A 21,406-nucleotide genomic window follows, 5' to 3' on the forward strand; every position below is an offset into this window, starting at 1 on the left:
ATGGGAGACTCTAAAGGCTTGATCCAAAGCCTATTGAAGCCAATGGGAAACACTCCCACTGACTTCAGTGTGCTTTGCTCCGGCTAATCCAGTCCCTGTTGCACTGTATTGTATCCTCACTGCACTGTATCGGAATTCTTTACAGATTTTAGAGAAAGGAAGCCCTTATCCCATGATCATTCTGCCCCAATTCGGAGGATACTGGATTGAAGATCCAGAAAATCTCAGCACGCCCACCTCGTCGGATAGCAGCATCTCTGAAGAGGAAGAGGAAAACCTTAGCCCTAGCACGTATGGGTATAAATTAGAGTGCAAAGGTGAAGCCCGGGCATACAGAAAACACTTTCTAGGAAAGGTTAGTGGTCAATACGCATCTACGTTTCTCAGTCTGTTGTAAGCTATCTGTTTAATGTGGCACTCTGTCCCCCTCTAATGGTGGCTAGGCAAATTAGAGATTGATGAGCCTGCTATCGGGTTAGCTAAGAGAGGAAGGTCTTTTAGCTCAGGCAATAGAGGCTCACACATTAAGATCCACAGATCCTAGTTGTGATCTTTGATGCTGCTGACCTACCTGGAGACATCAGTGTTATGTGTATAACCAACAAATTTTCTTCAAGGAGGAGAATTAGTTGGGCCAGTTGAAAAATGTTGATTTATTTTCATCAACATTTTAAATTACAATGAATCCCCTTGCACAATTTTTGGGGGAAAACCTCATTTCATTTTTCAGCCATCTCTAGTAACTAGTGTTTATCTAGATGTAGCCATTTGGGTGAGGACATGAAAGGGCACTTCCCCGACAACATGGCTGCAAAACTCCAGCCGTTTCACTGCTGGACTCCCTCCCTGTTTACGTGGTTGCCCCTTTGTTCAGCTCTCTCTGTCATTTTGCCATTGGGCTGATTTCTCTGTTAAGAGCTGACAGTGCGGTATGAGATATATAAATGAAGACAGCCCCTCTTCTGAAAAGTTTATCCAGCAGAGTCAGGCAGAGAGAAAACAGGATGGACCATGGGAAACCCAGAGGAGTGGGTTAACTTAGAATTGTGTGCCTTCTCCCACACACGTAACAAAGGACCGGGGTTGTGAGTTTGAATCCCATCACTTCAATAAAGGTGCTCTTCGCACAAGTGCTCGGAAATGTCTCCAGACTTTTCTGGCCCCAGTCACCCAGCCTGGATCAGTGTTCTAAAGCGTGAGACCTCTGTCACTAAACTCGGAAACCGTTTTCCATCGGAAAAAGCCGTTTCCACTCCACCAAAACTTTTTGCTCAGTTATATAGATTTCGACAAAATTTGGTTTGAAAAAAGAATGTGGAAAACCTGTTTTGAAAATGTCAGAACATCTTGTTTCAGTGGTTTTGGAACAGAACGTTTTGATTTTTTTTTGTTTTGAAGTGCCTTTTCATTTCAAAAGGTACTTTATTGTATATGTTAAAAAATGGTCAAAATCCTAACAAACCATTTCAAATGGAATTGTTTGAGTCATTCCATGTGACAATTTTTTCAGAATTTCATTTTGCAAAAAAAATTTCAAAATCTTGGCTTTTTGTCCCAATTTTGGATTTTTTTTTCCAAATCTAAGAATTTTTCATGGGAGAGAAAATCCATGTCCCAACCAAATCTGCATGTCACTTCCCTTAAGTTATTACAGACCCCTTCTCCATTTTAATCTAGTAACTCCCTTCTTGTGGACAATGTGAAAACAGTGAGATTTTAGGAGTGGTTTTGAATAGGGATAATGAAGGGTTGGAAATCCAGTATACTCTTCAGTACTCCTGATACTCTTTAGGCATTAGTGAGACTTATTACTGGTCCCTGATAGTCATACAGTTGCTTTTTACAGTATTGTCATCAAGCATCTCTTCATGATATTGAGTTAAAAAAATTAGTAATGTGTATAAGTCACAAGCATTTGGGCTGAGATCTAAGCTTCCCCAATTTTTTTGGTGGGGCTGGATGCTATCTGGATCTGGCCCATGTGTTCAGACATTCACAAGCTCAAACATGAGATAAATTATTATTTGGTTCACCTTTGACCCTTCCATTGATTGAGTCAGAGTTCCTTAGATTCATAGATATTTAAGGTCAGAAGGGACCATTATGATCATCTAGTCTGACCTCCTGCACGACACAGGCCATAGAATCTCACCCACCCACTCCTGCGAAAAACCTCTCACCTATGTCTGAGCTATTGAAGTCCTCAAATCGTGGTTTAAAGACTTCAAGGAGCAGAGAATCCTCCACCAAGTGACCCATGCCCCATGCTACAGAGGAAGGCGAAAAACCTCCAGGGCCTCCTCCAGTCTGCCCTGGAGGAAAATTCCTTCCCGACCCCAAATATGGCGATCAGCTAAACCCTGAGCATATGGGCAAGATTCACCAGCCAGATACCCAGGAAAGAATTCTCTGTAGTAATTCAGATCCCACCCCAGCTAACATCCCATCATAGGCCATTGGGCCTATTTACCATGAATATTTAAAGATCAATTAATTGCCAAAATCATGTTATCCCATCATACCATCTCCTCCATAAACTTATCGAGTCTAATCTTAAAGCCAGATAGGTCTTTTGCCCCCACTGCTTTCCTTGGAAGGCTATTCCAAAACTTCACTCCTCTGATGGTTAGAAACCTTTGTCTAATTTCAAGTCTAAACTTCCCAATGACCAGTTTATATCCATTTGTTCTTCTGTCCACATTGGTACTGAGCTTAAAAAATTCCTCTCAGGCATGCTCAAGGCAGGACAAGAAGTAATTGACTTAATCTGCAACCAGAGAGATTTAGGTTAGACATTAGGAACTTTCTAACTATCAGGATAATTAAGTACCGGAATAGGCTTCAAGGGAAGTTGTGGAATCCCCATTACTGGAGGTTTTGAAGAACAGAATAGACAAACACCTGTCTGGGATGGCCTAGGTATATTTGGTCCTGCCTCAGCTCAGGGGGATGGATTAGATGACCTCTTGAGGTCCCTTCCAACCTTATATTTCTATAATTCTATTCTGTTGTCTCATCCTGAGGGAAAAATCCTTATTTACTTTTGCCAATCAAAATATTTGTCCCTGTGAACAAATGAAGGACAGAGTAATAAAGACTACAGGCTGAAAAATAAATAGACCCTTTCAGGTTCCCAAAGGACCGAGACATGGAGCGTTTGTGAGTGAGGTGTTGGAGAATTTCTTAAGACAGTAATGAGTCATCCTCAGTTTTCTCTTGACACAGGGACCAGTGTCTAAGAAGCATTCTAGGTAGCAGTTGCCAGTAGATAAGGCTGCCTTATCACATCACATTAACACATCTCTTCTATTTTTAGGATCATTTAAATTTTTATTGTACAGCCAGCAGCCTAGGAAATCTGATCCTTTCTATTAAGTGTGAAGAGGCAGATGGTACTGAATATTTAAGGATTATACTCAGGTATGAAATGCCCTCCCTTCTCCCCCCAAGGTTAAACAAAAAATCACTATTTAAATATCCTTTATCTGTTTTTTCACTCTAATGGATGTAGATGAACTTGCTACTCCTAGATTAACAGATGTCCCACATGAGGATATGAAAGGGGTTGGGGTATTATTTTACTTTCTCTGGATTTGGAATACTGTATCTTGAGATTGCTCTCAGAGTGAACATTAGACTTTGATCTATAGCCAAGCCCAGTGAAACTGAACATAAAAATCTCTGTGAGGATATTGGATAATATCAATCATATTTAGCATCATCCGTTCTGTAAACTGATGAAACCCGGTGTCTGAATTATCTTCTTCGTCCCTCACCAAAATATGAATATTTTAACATAACAGAGCTGCAGGGGCAATAAAAGAAATTCTAGCCATACACTGGAAATGCAGCAGGGTATCAGTTCCAAACATCTGGAAGAGATTCCTGCTGTGACTTCACTGCACATTACCAGTCCCAATTAGTATGCATGGAAGCTCTGGAGGCATGTCTATTATCGTAACTTATTTCATGTTCTCTGTTCTTCTCTTTTCCTTTCTCAGGTCCAAACTGAAAACATTACATGAAAGGATCCCCCTGGCAGGACTTAGCAAGTTTCCTAGTATCCCGCAGATTGCAAAGGTGAACTGTCTATATTGCCTGGAGAGAACTGCTTTACGAGACGTGGATGCTCTAGATGCACCATGGAAAGCTTTTCAAATGCAAATACTGTGCTGCTTTAACATTTTGGGTGCAGGAGGTGGGGTTCTCAGACAGTCAATGTAGAGAACAATATCCAGGTTTTAGGGCTCTATTCCTGCTTCTGTTGTGTATTTGCTGCGTGACTGTGGGCAAGTCACTTACCTGCTTTGTGTCTCAATTTCCACATCTGTAAAATGGGGATTATATAATGTGTACCTCTCAGGCGTGGTGAGTCATAGTCATGTTAACGATTTTAAAGATCTTGGAGACCTTTGGTGGAACAGTGGTATTCGAGTGGATGGTGTTGGTTATTCTTACTACTCTATGTTACATGTGAGCACAGCCATGAGCTACTGCTGCCAGAGAGGAGAGAAGGAATTAGGAGAGAGAGGGATGTAAATGGTCAAGCCATAAAGAAAATGAAGGTTTCTGCTGTTATTTTGTATGTTGGCCTGATAGAACAAGGGGCAGCAAATACACATGTTCTCTCTCAGTCATAAACAAAATGCTTTTCTAGTTTGCCTGCACTATGGTCTCCATGTCCTTCTCTGCAGGGTGCAATGTGTTGTGATAATGCAGCTTTATTTTGGCTCCTACTTCAGCAAAGCAAAAACTTTGCTAAGCAGTTTATTTGGCAAATTTTGCCCTTTATTCTGTTCACACATTATCTGAGAACAGACTGTGATTTTTACCAACTTGTTCGTCTGCCTGTGTGAACAAATTTCAGGCTTGCAAACTGTTTGCTGCCAGCAGTCAGTCTTCATGAGTTTAATATGTGAGCTGTGTGATTGATTGCCTTTCTCATGTGGTATTTTTTTTTCTGTTTCCTGATTGGATGACTTAAGCTATACAAACAACTGCAAATAACAAATTTTGCTTTGCCACGGGCCCGTGATCATTTCCGTGAACAAATGGGCGCCTGCATGCACCTTTGTGAAATGAGAAGAGAGCTGTAAAGGCGGTTTGGAGCAAAAGGCTATATATGGGCCACTTAAATGTCAATGAATCATTTATTCACTTAGGTCTGTTTTGTGCAAACCCTTTAATGTGAGAAGTCAACTCCTATGAATAGTCTTCACCTGTAAAATTCTGAGACTACCATGCCATCGCTGATCAGATTAGAATGAGAGATGGAGCTATGAAGACAACGCATGCAATTTAGAGCCGAATTTGGCTCATTATATTAAGTTAGCAGCCTTGACTTTGAGTATATCTTCCCTCAGTGGCAATTCAGTGGAATGCTGGGGGTGAGGTCTCCTATGCAGATTGGAGAGGGCAATTCTGTCTATATGCTGGAGGAATCGAGTTCTTGCCAGGCGTTGTATTTGTCCCCTCCCCGCTACACACACACACGGTAAAAAGAAGCCAAGTGCTTTTATAAACACTGTCCTCCTGCCTCATGCTGATTTTGTTTTTCTTTGTGGTAGGCTTTCTGTGACGATGCCTCCGGACTGAAGTTTAACCCAGTCCTGTACCCCAAGGTGAGGATAAAGACCATAAAATACTCTGGCGCAGGGATGCTATATCTGAAGGGGCTGGTTTTCAAAACTGCTTGTGTCATTATGCGCCTAATTTGTGCATTCATTTACATATGCAAAATAAGTATGTGCCAACACAATTGGCTCGTTAGCTGCATAGCTAATAGTAAAGCGAGGAAGTAACATTTTTGGGGTGGGACCCTTGAAACGTGCAGGCAAGCATATTTTTATTAACGACTGATGGAGTAAGGGGAGACTGTGATTTTATTAACGACTGATGGAGTAAGGGGAGACTGTGATTCAGGAATTCTAGTAAGTCACTGGACTTTGTTTCCCGGCCTCAGTCCCCGGACCTGGGGTAAGGTCACAAACGTTTAATACGCCTGTCACATGAGTGGGGTCTGTATGCACTGACACCAACGGGTACTTTTCTAGGGGGCACAGAACTGAACACGGTCTTTTCGCAGCTGTGTCTCTTTAAGGAAGTTTCTGGCTGAACCACATGCAGATGCAGTTCCTAATATACTATTTTTTTAATTAGATGAGTCGGGATATGAATTTGGAAATCCTCACAATAGGTAGAATGTCGTAGCAAGTCAAGGCCGGGCACCGTATGCCAATTGATTAATTTAACTTAAAACAATATTAACCCTTCTTCAAGATGATGGGCTTGACAGCCTCTTTATGGGTTACATTCCCACCTCTGTGCTGCATGTAGAAAAGAAAGGAGGCTGTTGGCTGCTTGCATGCAAACCAAAAAGATGTTTAATGGGGGGAAACCCATTTTCTAATTTGTATGCTACTTTTGAGTCAGTGTGTCAAAATCTCATTTGTAGAGGGTATGTAATTTTTGGTATGACTCTGGCATTAATGTCTATACACACTGAACTGTGCACCAAAAGAAGCGTACAGAGTTTGTCATTGTGACGGGTAATGATTATTGCCATGCAAATAGCTGGCTAGTGGATCTGTGACTACATGAAACTGGTATGGTTTTGGGTTTTAGTAGAAGCGCCAGATTCAGATCACATCCCTTGAAAAGTTCACGAAGGCAATGTCTACACTGCAATATAAGCCCGAGTTAGTAGAACTCGAGTTAACAAACCCAGTGTTTGCTAACATAGGGCTTAGGCATCTACACTCATTTGTAACCCCAGGTTAGGAATGGTTGAACCCTAGGTCCCAGCCTCGGGCTCCAGCATCTACACTGCATTATGAGGACTGACGTCCAACCACCCAGATCCCAGACTTCCTAGCGCCTTCCCAAAATGTGGCCACTCTAGCCCTTTGTTTGTGGTGCAATGTGGGAAAACTTGACGGTCGGCAAACTTGACTGTCCAGAGGACAAAGAAAGTCAGCCTCTGGGATTGTGGAATACTTCTGGAAGACTTGCAGAGCATGAGTCCAGTGGGTCTGTGTCTACACTGCAAAACAATAGGACTTGAACCCTAAGTCCCAGCTTGACTCAGGCTCAGACACTCCACCCCCATGGGATCGTGGGACCTTGGGTCCAAGCCCTGGCTTAGTACGATTTGTGTGTAGCTAGAAGGGGGGTTAGGCTTGAGCCTGAGTTCAAACCTTGGGTTCACATTGCAGTGTAGACATACCCTAAGGATTTTACAAAGCTTTTGTGCTAATCTGGGCTCAGATTTGAGCAAACCTGGGGCCAGTTCGAGGTGTTGTATCCAAATCATATGGAACTAGTGGGTTTCATGTGGTATCAGTGGGAAACTTGGTGAGTCTCACTTCGAGATTTTTGGGTCTGTTTGAAACCAAAACTTAAAGGTAAACTCTGTATCTGAGAGCCCACATGGGTTAAAACTATAGAAAATGTTTATTTGAACTGCTTTGAAGCAAAACCCCTTGAGAGTTGCCCCTTTCTAATGATGATGTTGCAGCCCTATAGATCTGGACCTCTCTAGTGATGACATTGATTTAGGGTTAAATTCTGGCATTTAATGGTGAGAATGAGGTTGCCCACAAAAAATTGCAGTGACAATATACGCTTAGAGAGTCATTAAATTCTTGTCACAAGCTTCAAATCAGATTTATGCCTGTGCGCGAGAGGTGGTGTGACCCTAAAACTACTTAACCACTATAAAAATGCATAGGCAGGGAGTTCGTTCTATTTTGGGGTGGAATATCTTATTCGGGTGGTTCATGCAGAGCTGTCAGCGTAGTGTGTGAGCCAGGAGACACTTACGAGTTCTAAGTTCACACCCACTTTAGTCCAAAAGAATTCTCTGTGCTGCTGAGAGCTCTCTCAACACTCTCTCTAATTTTTCAATTAGTAATTTGGCCCCTTTGAGCTTCAATGACACAGTCATGATTGCAGGACACTTGAAGAAGCACAAAGGTTATATTTCAGAGTGTGTTTTAATGACGCGGCCTATTTTTCATCTCTTTTTTTTTTTTTTAAAAAGAGAATAAAATGAGACAAAACAAAACAAACCATAGTTGCCGGGAACTGTGCCTCTCCTGTAACAATAAATCTCTCCTCGGTAGGAGGCAGACTTGAAGGAGTGATGTATTTGCAAGCCCCATGCAGGGGAGAAAAAAGGGATGTTGCTTCTTTTACAGCCACTATTAGAACATTCACGAAACAAACTGGAGGGGCTCAGGCTGTGATTCTCCAGTGACCGTGAAATGCCCCTCCTTCCCTGTGAAGAACAGCAATGGCAGTCATTTGACATGGCTGAGGTTTTAAAAGGAGTCCAAGGGAGTTAGGCACTAAACTCCCATTTGATTTTGGACACTTAACTCTCTTGGGTCTTTGGGAAATCTCAGCCTCTAGGCAGGAGCTCCACATTAATGCCATTTTTAAAAGCGGCAGTGAAGCGTGTGGGGGAAGATACGTCTATAACCTCACTTGGGTCATTGGCAGCGTATGAACTGGAGACTGTTAATGCTGAAAGTTTGAGTCGCTATTGATTAAACTAAAGGAATAATTCTATTAGCAGATAGCTGAAGTCGGCTCTTCTCCTTTTATGTGGATCAACCATTAGAGGGGGACAAAGACACACACTATACTACTGTGGGGGCACATGGACAGGGCTAACAGGCAGATATATGTGTGGCTGCCCTGTGTCCAGGTTTTGAATATTTGAGCTGGTTTAGTTGGTATAAAATATGAATAAATGGCCTGTACCATACAGGTTTGGGCCAGCCTAGCTCCATGGAGCTGTGACAATTTATACCTGCTGAGGACCTGCCTCCGGATGTGGGGCGGAACAAAATGTGCTCTTCGGAAGAGATCTTGCAACTGGATTCCATTTGTGTTTCCCTATCACTACTCAGGCAGTTGTGCTGCCATAGAAACCTCTTACTGGGTAGTTAAAAGCATATTCTTCATTTTTGAAGTATCTTGTATGTTGGAGACCGAGTATGTCAGAAGGCGTTTTCACCACCTTTTGGTGTAAACCAAGGTCAAAATTATTTTATTCTTGCTTTGTTGTTGTTTGGAAGTTGAGAACGTCCATTGCACAGTTCACTAAGAGGAATGTCTTTGATGAGTGCTCTCCTCTTAATGCTATTCATTTAAAAAAACATGCAAACCTTTAAAAAAAACCCAAAGGTGCTCCATATGCTGCCACTCAGGAGGAACCTCTAATTCACCCAATAGTAGAGCGCCAAAATCTCCCATCCAAACAGCCCCGAACTTTTGGGAAGTTAAAATCCAGATTCATTGGAAGAAGGTGGCTTCTCAGCACCTTCCATGATCAGACTTTATGGGCCAAATCTTCTGCTGGTGTAAGTAGTGTATTGAAGTTCAGGTGGGTTTACTCCAGCTGGGACTGGCCTGAGGACAAATGTGAAGCTGGTCACTAAAAACTTGAGGGTGCTGTTGAAAATTTGGGCCCTTACATTCTATGGAAGTGTCAGTTCAGTTTCTCCCACTGCTCTGGAATTTTTTTGGCCAAAAAATGCAGATTCTGGGTGCATTTTGCAAATTTCTGTCAAATTCACTGGATTATTTCCATCAACCACTGCCCAGGCAAATTCTGAGAATACAGAAATGTTTTGTTTTGCTGTTTTCGAAATGAAATGTTTTGATTTTTCCATTTGCAATGACTTTATGCTTTCAAATTTTATTTCAGTTTTGTTGAAAAAAAAAATTAAAGCGTGAAGATGAAGCAATTCATTTTGTTTCCGGTTGAACAAAAGCATTTGATCTGTACCAAAACAAAACGGTTTGCCGAAAAATTTTGTTCTGGTTTTACCCAAAACTTTTGGGTTTTAAAATTTTTTTTAAGCCAGTCAATCAAAAAATTAATTATTTGCGTAGCTCTAATGACCTCTAATCTGTTTGGCCCTGACTCTCCACGGTACTGAGCCACAAACAAGTATGGCACTACATAAATGACCAATAAGAATTCAGAGGTGTGTAGACATGGAAGACTTATTTATCCTGCCAATGGGACGTTACCATTCCAGTCTAAATTGTGCTTCTCCTTAATGCCATTTTTTATCTATGCAACATTTTAGACTCCGGTTCTACAAATTACTGAATTAAATAATTCAAATGATGTTTTATTCCAGGCATCCCAGATGATAGTGTCTTATGATGAGCATGAGGTTAATAACACATTTAAATTTGGTGTGATTTATCAAGAGTTTAAACAGGTAAGCAACCCCATTGTATTGTCATTAAGTATATTCTAGAAAGTAGCTAGGGGGTGTGGTTTTTAAATGCTGTGCACCCAAAACTTTAGCTGAAGTCAATGGGGACTGACTATGCTCGGCACCTCTAAACGCTTGTAATTATGTTGTATTGTTTTCATTCGAATAATATGTTTCTTATTACTTGCACATTTTCCTTGCTCGTTAATAAATGATATGATTCAAAAATAAATGAATATGTAAATCAAACCCCAAGCTAAATTAATTTGAAAATGCATTTTAGTGGCCATGTGTTTTTTAGTCAGACGTATGTTTAGACAGCCAAACAGTTCTATTTTTGTTGGAACACTTAGACTATGGAGATGTGTGTTCACTGAAAATACTTTTATCAATCTAGGTGCTTAGCATATGCAATACAGACCGAGATGAATCTTCTCATTTAGCAGATATTATTCTGACAGGCATTTGAATTATATTTCATCGTATTGTGTGTTGAATAACTAATGCAAAGATCATAATTACAGTCCCTTTCTCATGAAATATACCAAAGGGGAGATGATTGAGACTCCAATGTTCCAATAGCATGTAGAAGACCAAATTAAGAATCAGGGCCCCATTCTAGTAGTCACTCTATAGACAAGTAACAAAGAAGTAAGGCTCAGATCCTCAAATGTATGTAGGCACCTAACTCCCATTGATTTTAATGGGAGTTAAGCACCTAAACCTTTGAGGATCTGGCCTTAGTTCCTGCACCAGGGAGCATATGCTTGAGGTGTCAGAGAGGATGTGACTGGTGGACAAACAGACAAATGGGAAAGAGGGAGCGTGAGGTAACAAAAAGGACGAGTTTAGCAGAAAAAGTAAAGGCTTGTCTTGTTGCTTGCCTAGCTAATGCCAGAACGGTATCACAACAGAGATAGGTTTGAAGGCATCACAGCCGAGGTAGGTTTTGAGGAGGGTGATATGGTAGCTTTTGGAATTGTGCTTTCCTAAAATCCCCCTGCAGTTTCAACTGAACACGGTGGACTTCTCACTTCCTGACCTGTGCAGCATTAATACTGCAGTGTGGGAACAAACAACTGTCGTGGCCCCCCTACAAAGGGGATTGCATTTCAGTGCTAGGAAAAGTGATTCCTGCACTTGAAGGATGAGGGGCAGTATAAATGTTAGATTGTCGATTAGAAACTTCTGCAGACTTCACCCCCATGTCAGATGTTTCTAATCATACCATGGTCTGTTCCTCTGCCTGATACTTCTATGCTACGTGACTCCAGCCAAGTGGCTTTCAGCATGCTGTGGAAGTAGAGCATGCATAGATAACAGCAGCATAGTTGATTCAGGTTAATTTCTGAAGACAGGCAAGCCTGCTTTTTTGGGGATTCCTTTAGAAAGTGGAAGATGAATCAGTGTCCATAGGCTTCCATCAGTGCTGACTGCTTGAGCCAACACGATGTGCGGGCAAATTCATTTTTCTGACTGCCACAAATAGGAGAGAAACAAAGAAAAGTGACTCTTCCATTGTTTCCTGACCTGTGCGTTCACGTACCTGTCTGTTATTGCCATGTGGCTAGTTTTTATTTAAGAGGTTTGTTTTTTGAGAGAGAACTTTTTCAAAAACTGGTTGGAACTGGGAGATTTGTCAGAGCCGATCCTTTCTTGCAAACAGGTTTGGTTTTGATGAATTGAGTTTTTCCGATGAAAAAATGTTGTGTTGGAAATTTCCCGACAAACTCTAGTTCTGAGGAAAAATACCCAAAGAAATAGAGGCAAAAAAGAGCTCTCATAAGCAGTATAGCATCCCCTTATTACATCTCCCCACAACCAGCCCAGTTCTCAGAGTCCCATGCATTCATTTCTTTCATTGTCCCTCTTAACAGAGTAATTTCTTCCAGCTCCCGAAGGCTGATACCTGTGGTAGCTTCTCTGCTCAGAGAGAGTATTAATTCTCTCCATACTGCGTCCAGTAGGCACAGCCTACATACCCCACCACAGTATGCTCGTTTAAGTTACTTTGCTAGGTGGAGATTGTGCTCCCTGAGCCTGATTCTGATCTGGGTTTACACCAGAGTTACTCCGTTGACTGCAGTGGAGTTACCCCTGATTTATGTGGATGAAAGTAATATCAGAATCAGGCCCATCCTGAGTAACAAAGGCCTGACATCTGGGAGTGCTGGTGTCTCAACTTTTATTACACCATCCATCTCTGGTTTTAATGTGTCTTTAAACTTCCAGTTTGGTCCCTGCATCCTTAGAGTGAAAACTAGCCTGAGTTTTTTACTTTACTTGTTGATGTATTTTGCAGACTTTAGAGGAAGAGTTGTTTGGGAATAATGAAGAGAGCTCTGCTTTCAAGAACTTCTTGAGTTTGCTAGGGGAAACCATAACACTCCAGGATTTCAAAGGGTGAGGAAAATAAAGGAAACTGTTTTCTAAATAAATGTAACAAAAGACCCCTTAAGGTGTAAACTCATCCAGTAGCTTAGAAACAGAAGTCACTTCATTGCTGGACTGTGTTGTACAAACCAGAAACAAATGCAACTGTGGCTATTCTTTCAAAACCTGGGGAGCTACTCAAGGGGTCAGAAGGGCAAACAAAAAAAGAGTAGCAAATTTGCTTTCCTTTGTTTTAAAACATCTAGTTTCATTTCAGTCATAAATGAAACTAACCCCGTATGGAGAACACACCCAGCATGGTCTCGTGTATTTATCTTAAGTGTGTTGCAAACCTAGAATGAATTTGCAGAACTTGTACAAAACACATCTGATCATGGTATCAGATGATCATCCCTGTCCTTTTGCTCTGCGCCATCATTGTGAAAGGGATGTGAAACTGGCTTCACTTGTAAGGAAGAATCTCCAGGTAGTATAAATCTGACATAGCAAGTCACATGCCACTGGCCCGCAGTACCTGTCATAGGGCATGTCTGGGGAAAAGGGCCTGGTTGGAACACCTCTGCTGTCATAATGGCCCCTTGTGTCTAATTGTAGCTTGGGTGCACATTAGAGCAGCCCTGAGGCTACTCAAGAGGTCAAACCTTCTCCAATAGACTCCTGTTTCCTTCAACAGGAGTTTTGCATGCATAAAGATTGCAGGATCATGCCTCAATGGCTATTTCCTAGCGGGTAGATGTCCACATCACACTACCAGAACTGGAATAAATTATCAGTCTTGTTGGCTGTCTCTGCAAGGAAACTAAAGACTGAGTAGCCCATGGAGACTGAACCCAACCAAACTTCCACTAATTTTTACTACTAGCTTTGTCCCTTTTTTTTCTTTTAAGTTTCTGAAACATTCTGATAATTTGTCTTCCCCTTCTGCTTTCACACAGTTTGGGGCTTCCAGGTTTGGCCTGAGACTAGGGCTGGAAATGATTAAATACCCAAAGAAAGGCTGTTTTGTAGGCTTGAAAATTTCAGATAATTTGGGTAAAGATCTGGTGTCAGATGCTTCTCTGAGCTCCAAACCACTGAAAATTAAGCTAACACATATCCTGAGCTCCAGATTACTAATAATTATACTTGCTAAATATATACCAGCTAATTATTTATAACAACAATAACTAACTATATGTGGATACATGAGTTAGTTGTCTGTCTCACTAACTAGCTAATTATATATGCATACAGGAGATAGTTGTCTGTATCATTAAATAATTTAACAAGCTATAGCCTTGGGTCAATGTTCTGTTAGTATTTATTCAGTTCTTTCCAACGTTTTCTTTTATTTCTAGTTTCCGAGGGGGTCTGGATGTAATGCATGGTCAGACTGGTACCGAGTCTGTGTACACTGTGTTCAGGGACAGAGAGATTATGTTTCATGTCTCCACAAAGTTGCCTTTTACTGAAGGAGATGCACAACAGGTAAGAGAGAGAGCTAACCTTGCTTTAAAGAGAAACTTTTAAACAGAAAGGAAACGCTAAATATTAGACCCGAAGATGAGTTTGGAATTATTAAATGGACATTGAGTATCTGTAATGAATGAAAAACTGTACTTTCATTTCCAGTAGGCACCTTTTACGTTTGTCTGTGCTACCTAGAACAATTTAAACAGCGTGGTTTTATAGTCCCTAAATTCAAGCCCTTTGAGACTGGTATGGTTAAGGAAGTTACGGCTTTGTCTACATACAGAGCTGTACCCCTTTAACTATGTTCTAGTTAAAATGGCACAAACCCACTAGTGTGGCTGAAGTTACACTGGTATAAAGTATAGCTTATTCCTGAACAGGAAGGGGAATAAGTTATGTTGGGATAGGCACCTTTATACGAGTATATCTGTGCCCACATTAGAGGTTGTACCAGTATAATTATTTTGGTAAACCATCATGGCCCCTAACTGGTATGGTTAAACTGGTACAATGTGGGTAGATCAGGCCTAAGTGATCTTCCTTTAATATTGAGCAACAGAGATTTAACAGGTGTTGATTTTAATCTACAAATCCCTGCGTGTTTTTGACCTAATGTAATTAGCGATGTCACAACTGTCAGTCTTGGGTGCCTAAAGTTTGATACCTAAATCTACAGTTAGGCACTGAAATAGCCTCATTGTCATTGGTGTTGGGAGCAGTGGAGGCTGAGTTTCAAATCAGGCTACTTATTTAGGGGCCTAAATATGATTTAGGGAATTAAATGAATAGATTTTAAGGCCAGAAGGGACGATTATGAACATCTAGTCTGACCTTCTGCATAATAAAGGCTACAGAACCTCACCCAATAATTTCTATATTTAGCCCATAACTTCTATTTGAGCAATAGCCTCTGAGAAAGATATTCAGTCTTGATTTAAAGACTTCAGGTGACTGAGAACCCACTCTGTCATTAGGTCTAGCTTCGGGCACCCAAGTTTGAAAATTTTGGTCGAAGTAATTGCTCATGCAAAGTGGATATTTGTTTTCAGGAGACATGTGAATGCCTAATTTTAACTATCGAACATTTGCGCTTTCCACTCAGCTCCAGAGAAAGAGACACATTGGTAACGATATAGTGGCAATTATATTTCAAGAAGAAAACACTCCATTTGTCCCAGACATGATTGCTTCAAATTTCCTGCATGCATACATTGTTGTGCAAGTGGAGAGCCCTGAAACAGACAATGAATCCTACAAGGTAAGAGGATTCTGAAAGTTAAACTGCTGAATTTTGGTTCTGCGAGTCCACCTGAGATCTGACAATGGATGTGCAGTTGTCACCCTTAAAAACTTACCAGTTTTAACTTGGATAAATAGATTAGGGACCCAATGCTGCAAAGACTGTTGAGTGCTTAATTTTATGTACTGTGATTAAGATGACTCACAATACATAAAGCTAACTATGAATGTAAATCTTTGAACCTTGCTATGGGCCCGATCAAAAACCCACTGAAGTCAATGGGAGTATACAGTATCCCCTACTACTTCTTTTATTGACTATAGGAAATATCTTGTATACTGTCAATACTAAGGAAAAGCACTCACTTAATTTAAAGCATATGGAAATTAAGTACATGCTTAAAGTTTAAGCACTTGCTTACTTTCCTCTACCTGAAAAGAGACAGCCATGACAATCAACAATTAATCCTTGCTGCAATAAAGTCATGATTCGTTTGAGATATGTCAGTCTGGCATATGCCTCAGATTTATGGACAATAAATAAGTAGTTCACAAACTATTTACCTTTTTGTGGGTTGTTTACGTATATTTCATATTTGTGTGTATACTGTGTATACACACAAATAGTTGACATAAAAATGGCCATACTGGGTCAGACGAAAGGTCCATCTAGCCCAGTGTCTTGTCTACCAACAGTGGCCAGTGCCAGGTGCCCCAGAGGGAGTGAACAGAACAGGAGATCAAGTGATCCATCCCCTGTCGCCTAGTCTCAGCTTCTGGCAAACAGAGGCTTGGGACACCATCCCTGCCCATCCTGGCTAATAGCCATTTATGGACCGATCCTCCATGAATGTATCTAGTTCTTTTTTGAACCCTGTTATAGTCTTGGCCTTCACAACATCATATGGCAAGGAGTTCCACATGTTGACTGTGCACTTTGTGAAAAAATACTTCCTTTGGTTTGTTTTAAACCTGCTGCCTATTAATTTCATTTGGTAGCCCCTAGTTCCTGTGTTGTGAGAAGGAGTAAATAACACTTCCTTATTTACTTTCTCTACCCCAGTCATGATTTTATAGACCTCTATCATATCCCCCTTTAGTTGTCTCTTTTCCAAGCTGAAAAGTTCCAGTCTTATTAATCTCTCCTTATACGGCAGTCATTCCACACCCCTAATCATTTTTGTTGCCCTTTTCTGAACCTTTTCCAATTCCAATATATCTTTTTTTAGCGATCGGGTGACCACATCTGCAGGCAGTATGCAAAATGTGGGCATATCATGGATTTATATAGAGGCAATATGATATTTTCTGTCTTCTTATCTATCCCTTTCTTAATGGTTCCCAACATTCTGGTCGCTTTTTTTACTGCCACTGCACATTGAGTGGATGTTTTCAGAGAACTGTCTGCAATGACAAGGATCCCCCTTGTCTACATGCTTGTTGACTCCCTCAAAGGATTCTAGTAGATTGGTGAGGCATGATTTCCCTTCACAAAAACCATGTTTACTCTTCCCCAACAAATTATGTAGACAAGTTACGGTACAAAAATGTTATATATAACCATTATTATATATTTAAATGTATACAAAAATGTCTAGTACCTAAGTGTTTTAACACTAATAGTATACTAATTCTAAGTGGAAGATATTAACTTAGTACTTAGATATTAACTTAGTAACTTAGTACGCTATTTAATTTTTTAATTTGCTGTAGAACATTTTATAGCCTTCTGTACACAGTGCTCAAATGTACACAGAATAAAAATGTGTGTGTATATATATTTTCTCTGATAACTATTAAGAGAGAATGTAAGGTATCGTTTTTAAAATTGAAAATACATTACTTGAAGCCGTGAACAAAAATAGAACTCATATGAAAACTAATTAAAAGCTACATACAATTAACCATAAAATTAATGTATTTAATGCAGGAATAAATGATTAGCCTTGGGAATGGGTATATCTCTAAGGCTGTGATCTAGAGTAACCTTTGCTTAAGCCTTTTGGTAAACTCACGGGCGGTGAGTTCTATGGGCCCGTGGTGCCTGGGCACCACGAATATTCCTGTCCCAGGGGCCCAGCTCCAGCAAAGTTTCCCACCTCCCCCGCCCCACACACACTCCCCCCGCGCTTCCCCTGGCCCGCTCCCCGGCGATTTAAAACAGCCCGGGGGCTCCCGTCACCACCCAGCAGCGCAGCGGGGCTGAGCGGCTTCCTGCGCGCTTGTTCCACGAGGCTGCCGGCAGGTCCTTGCAGCCCGTGTGAGGGGGGTTGTGCCGCTGCTCGCTGCCCCTGCCCCAAATGCCCCTGCGGCCAATGGGAAGCTGCAGGGGCGGTGCCTGGAGACAGCAGCATGAGGAGACCCCCCCGGCCTGCCCCGCCTAAAAGCCGCTGCTGGAGGGGGTGCCTCAGGTAAGCATCGAACCTACCCCCATCCACTTCCAGAGCCTGCACCCACACCCCCTCCGCAAACACATCCTTCGGCCCCCAAATTTCCTCCTGCACCCCGCACCCCCTCCCAGAGCCTGCACCCCGCACCCCCTCCCCCTAACTCCCTCGTGCACTCTCACCCTCCCCTGCACTTTTGTCCCCAAACTCCCTCCCAGAGCCTGCACCCCTGCCAAGAGTCTGCACCCAGCACCCAAACTCGTTCCCAGAGCCTGCACTCCAGACCCCCTCCCCCACCCAAACTCCCTCCCAGAGCCCGACCTCTCACCCCTTCTGTACCCAAATTCCCTCCCAGGGCCTGTACCCTGCACCCCTCCTGCACCCCAATCCCCTGCCCCAGCCCAGAGCCTGCACCCCAGACCCCGTCCCCCACCAAACTCCCTCCCAGAGCCCAACCCCTCTCACTCCTGCACCCAAACTCCCTCTCAGAGCCTGCATCCCCACCCCCTTGTGTACCCCACTCGCCTGAACCCCAGATCCCCTCCCAGAGCCTTAGGTGGGGAGTTTGCGGGCGGGTTCTGGGTGTTCTGGGCACCACCAAAATTTCTACAAACCTGCCGCCCCTGGGTAAACTTTTGTGCTTGTGAAGGTGATATGACTGGTACGGTTACAATGGAACCTGTGAGTTTTCCATTCAGAGAACAAGAAACTTGCAACAAGATTATTACAAAGACGTGGCCCATTGCTGGAATTGTGCTGAGACACGGTAGTTCTAGAAAGAGTCCTGAGCCTGTAGCTAGAATGTTTCATGGAGTCTCTTCCAGAGAAACCCTGGGTGGTGTTGCTAGGCCACAGAGGCTGTGTTAGACAATCCGGGAGCTAGAGAGTCAGAACAAACCACAGGATCTGTTTATGTCTGGCAGCCTCATTAAAGAATTCACTTTATATTCCTCACAACTAGTCTTGTCGCTTCATACCTCTCAAATACAGAGGGACTTCAGTACCTCTGTTAGGGCCTTTCCGTTGACTTCACTGAGCTTCAGAGTGGATCCTTACGGAGAACTGTGTTAGAACTGCCCACGATGGGAACTGCTCAAAAAAGAACCCTGCCATTGCAGCCCTGGTACTTGCTGTGGTGTGGAAGTCAGACGAAATGAGTGCAAGTCCCCCTAGTTTTGGCAGTCGATGTCCAATACTGTTGTGGCCCAACACTTTCATGCCGGTGAACTTACAGGTGAACCCACCCTGCCTGAGAGTGTAAATGCTTCACTTTTCATGTCTTCCTAGCCTTCAGGCTCTTAACGGACGTGTCTAACTATTACAACAACTTCTGCATAGCAAGCAATATAGTTTCCATCCCATCCCATCCCACCCCACCCCACCCGCTAGGGACTGTCAGTTCCTTTCGTTTTCTGCACACGCATCCAAATTGTGATCAAAAGGTCAAAAGGACACTTGCCGTGTGCACTGAGCTGCGTGTTCCTGCACGCGTCTCTCTTTACGCTTCTTGGCTAAGCAGATGGTTTTCTTTGGCTTTTAACATTGAAGAGTTAAATATATTAGAACTGAAAGGGACATTTTGCAACAGAAGCCAGCCACGCAAATTAAATCATCCGAATGGAAACATAATTTCACAACATTAGGCTCTAGCAGGCTATTCTGCCTCAGTGACTGCAGGTCTGGAAGTAGCAAAGCAGGATTTATTATAGTCTTACTTTCTTTTTTCCCCATTTCCAAAGAGCCCCTTCCAATTTGATGGCAAATCTGCCCTGAAATTTACTAGCATCCATCTTTATGCCCTGTTTAACTCTTCTAACGAGCTGGCTGCCTGCCAGAGCACTGCAGACATCAGTAGCCGGCCAGAGAATTAAAGGGGCAGGTGGTCTATTGACCAAGCAACGTCAACTTACTTGTCAGATGGAGAGCTAAAATGATCAGCCAGCTTGGTACATTAGCCTGTTCACACATTTTGAGGGTACAGTGTGTGTTGCTTGTGACCGGGAGCAGACTAGAATCTCGCACAGCCCTCTACGTGTGTTGATTAGGGCAGGGGTACACTAGCAGAGCAGGTGTTAACATTGCATACCACCGAGACAGGGTTATTATCAATTCTTTATTGTTTGCACTGTGATCACACCGACAGGCCCCAGTCAGGGATCAGGGCCTCATTTGTGCTGGACTCTGTCCAGGCCTCCAAAGAGTTTACACCCAAAGAATAAGTGATTATGACAAATAGAAGGGGGCAGGCACAAGACATCAGTGAGATGACTGGGATTAGTGTAATAAGGCAGTGGGACCTAGGGGACTCAGGAATTAGACCCAGGTCTCCTAGCGATGCCACTGGCCTAAACACTCTGTTCTATCCAGTGAGTCTTCAGTACAAGTGGAATTCAGTCTCAGAATGGGGATTTGACTTCTGCTTCTTTGTAAGAGGAGTTTATTACTGTGTATGATTTGTATTACAGCGGCACCTAGAGGCTTGCTGTTGAGAACCAGAGTCCTGTTATGGCAGGCGTAGCACATACCCACAGTGTAAGAGCTTACCCTGAGCCCAAAGAGTTTACAGGCTAAAGAGATAAGGGCGAAAAAGGCAGAGAGGCTTGCCCACGTTCACACAGCAGATCGGGGCAGAGCTGGGCACAGGACCCAGGTCTCCTGACTCCCCACCATTCTGCTTCTCTCCATTATAGCCTTGTGCCTCTTGCGTAGGCTGAGCTGTAAACGGATACAATGCATTTAATGAAGGTATGCCTTGGAGCACCTCTGTGTTATAAGGAATCTTGCTAGCAGCCTTGCCTGGATTGCTGCCGAGGTACTTCAAGAGAAATGAATACTTTGGGCATTGCGAATATATTGTTGCTGCACCTGTGCGCTCGGGTAACTCATATATTCTTGCTTTCTTTTGGTTCTAATAGGTGTCGGTCACTGCCCGGGAAGATGTCCCTTCGTTTGGTCCTTCTCTGCCAAGCCCACCAGTATTTCAAAAAGTAAGAAATGGAAAGCACAACGAAGTAGGTTTTTAAAAAAACAATATCTACCCAAATTGTCTCAGAATGCACCTGTTTATTATGTAAAATATAGTAGGATTGAGGTCAGAGCTAGAGTAAAACTATAGGGCCAGATCCTCAGCTGGTATAGATCGATCAGTGAGCGAAACGATGCTGAGTTATACTAGCTGATTTGGCTGATACAGGTGCTGGATCTAGGCAATTCAGTGGAACAGTGAATTATTAACCTTTGACCTCTAAGGATCTGGGCAAAATCCTGAGTTGCAAATGAAAATTATTTGGTGGGAGGTTCTCAATGTAGTACAAGCCAACACATAATTTGGCACAATTCTCTGTACAAAAGATGCCAAGGAGCAGAATTCTGCAGCTGTTGGAGGGTTAGGATGGAAGAAAGTGCATTGGCAGAGCTGTTTGGAGCAGCTTGAACCAGGGCCTGCTCTAGTCATTGCTATTTAGCCTTCATTGTCATGAGACATGAACTCACCCACAAATATTGTTATAAAGAAAAACAAATTAATTTAGATGTACTGTATGTTTAATTTCCTAATTCAATATGATCTATAATGTATCCCACACTATAGCAGTATCTCTGTGTACATAAAACCAGACACATATTTAAAATATTTTTTTTACATGAGCATATCCTATTTTTAAGGAAACTCTTAATATAAAGGCTGTGTGTGTGTGT

At 42.4% G+C, this 21,406-nt stretch overlaps 1 protein-coding gene across 9 annotated transcripts in view; it reads left to right on the forward strand.

Annotated features, from left to right (window-relative positions):
* The window catches only part of RAP1GAP2 (RAP1 GTPase activating protein 2), a 293,053-nt gene that overhangs the window by 247,348 nt on the left and 24,299 nt on the right, over positions 1-21,406 (forward strand). For all 9 annotated transcript variants that reach the window (XM_043531454.1, XM_043531450.1, XM_043531453.1 and 6 more), the window contains 9 exons: positions 146-355; positions 3,317-3,420; positions 4,002-4,080; positions 5,568-5,621; positions 10,158-10,241; positions 12,541-12,641; positions 13,970-14,099; positions 15,187-15,342; positions 20,626-20,697. In XM_043531454.1, the coding sequence (XP_043387389.1) occupies positions 146-355; positions 3,317-3,420; positions 4,002-4,080; positions 5,568-5,621; positions 10,158-10,241; positions 12,541-12,641; positions 13,970-14,099; positions 15,187-15,342; positions 20,626-20,697 (990 nt within the window). The remainder of the gene's footprint in view (positions 1-145; positions 356-3,316; positions 3,421-4,001; positions 4,081-5,567; positions 5,622-10,157; positions 10,242-12,540; positions 12,642-13,969; positions 14,100-15,186; positions 15,343-20,625; positions 20,698-21,406) is intronic.

The sequence above is a fragment of the Chelonia mydas genome, chromosome 17 (genome assembly GCF_015237465.2).
Source record: "Chelonia mydas isolate rCheMyd1 chromosome 17, rCheMyd1.pri.v2, whole genome shotgun sequence".
In the NCBI taxonomy this organism is placed as follows: Eukaryota; Metazoa; Chordata; order Testudines; family Cheloniidae; genus Chelonia; species Chelonia mydas.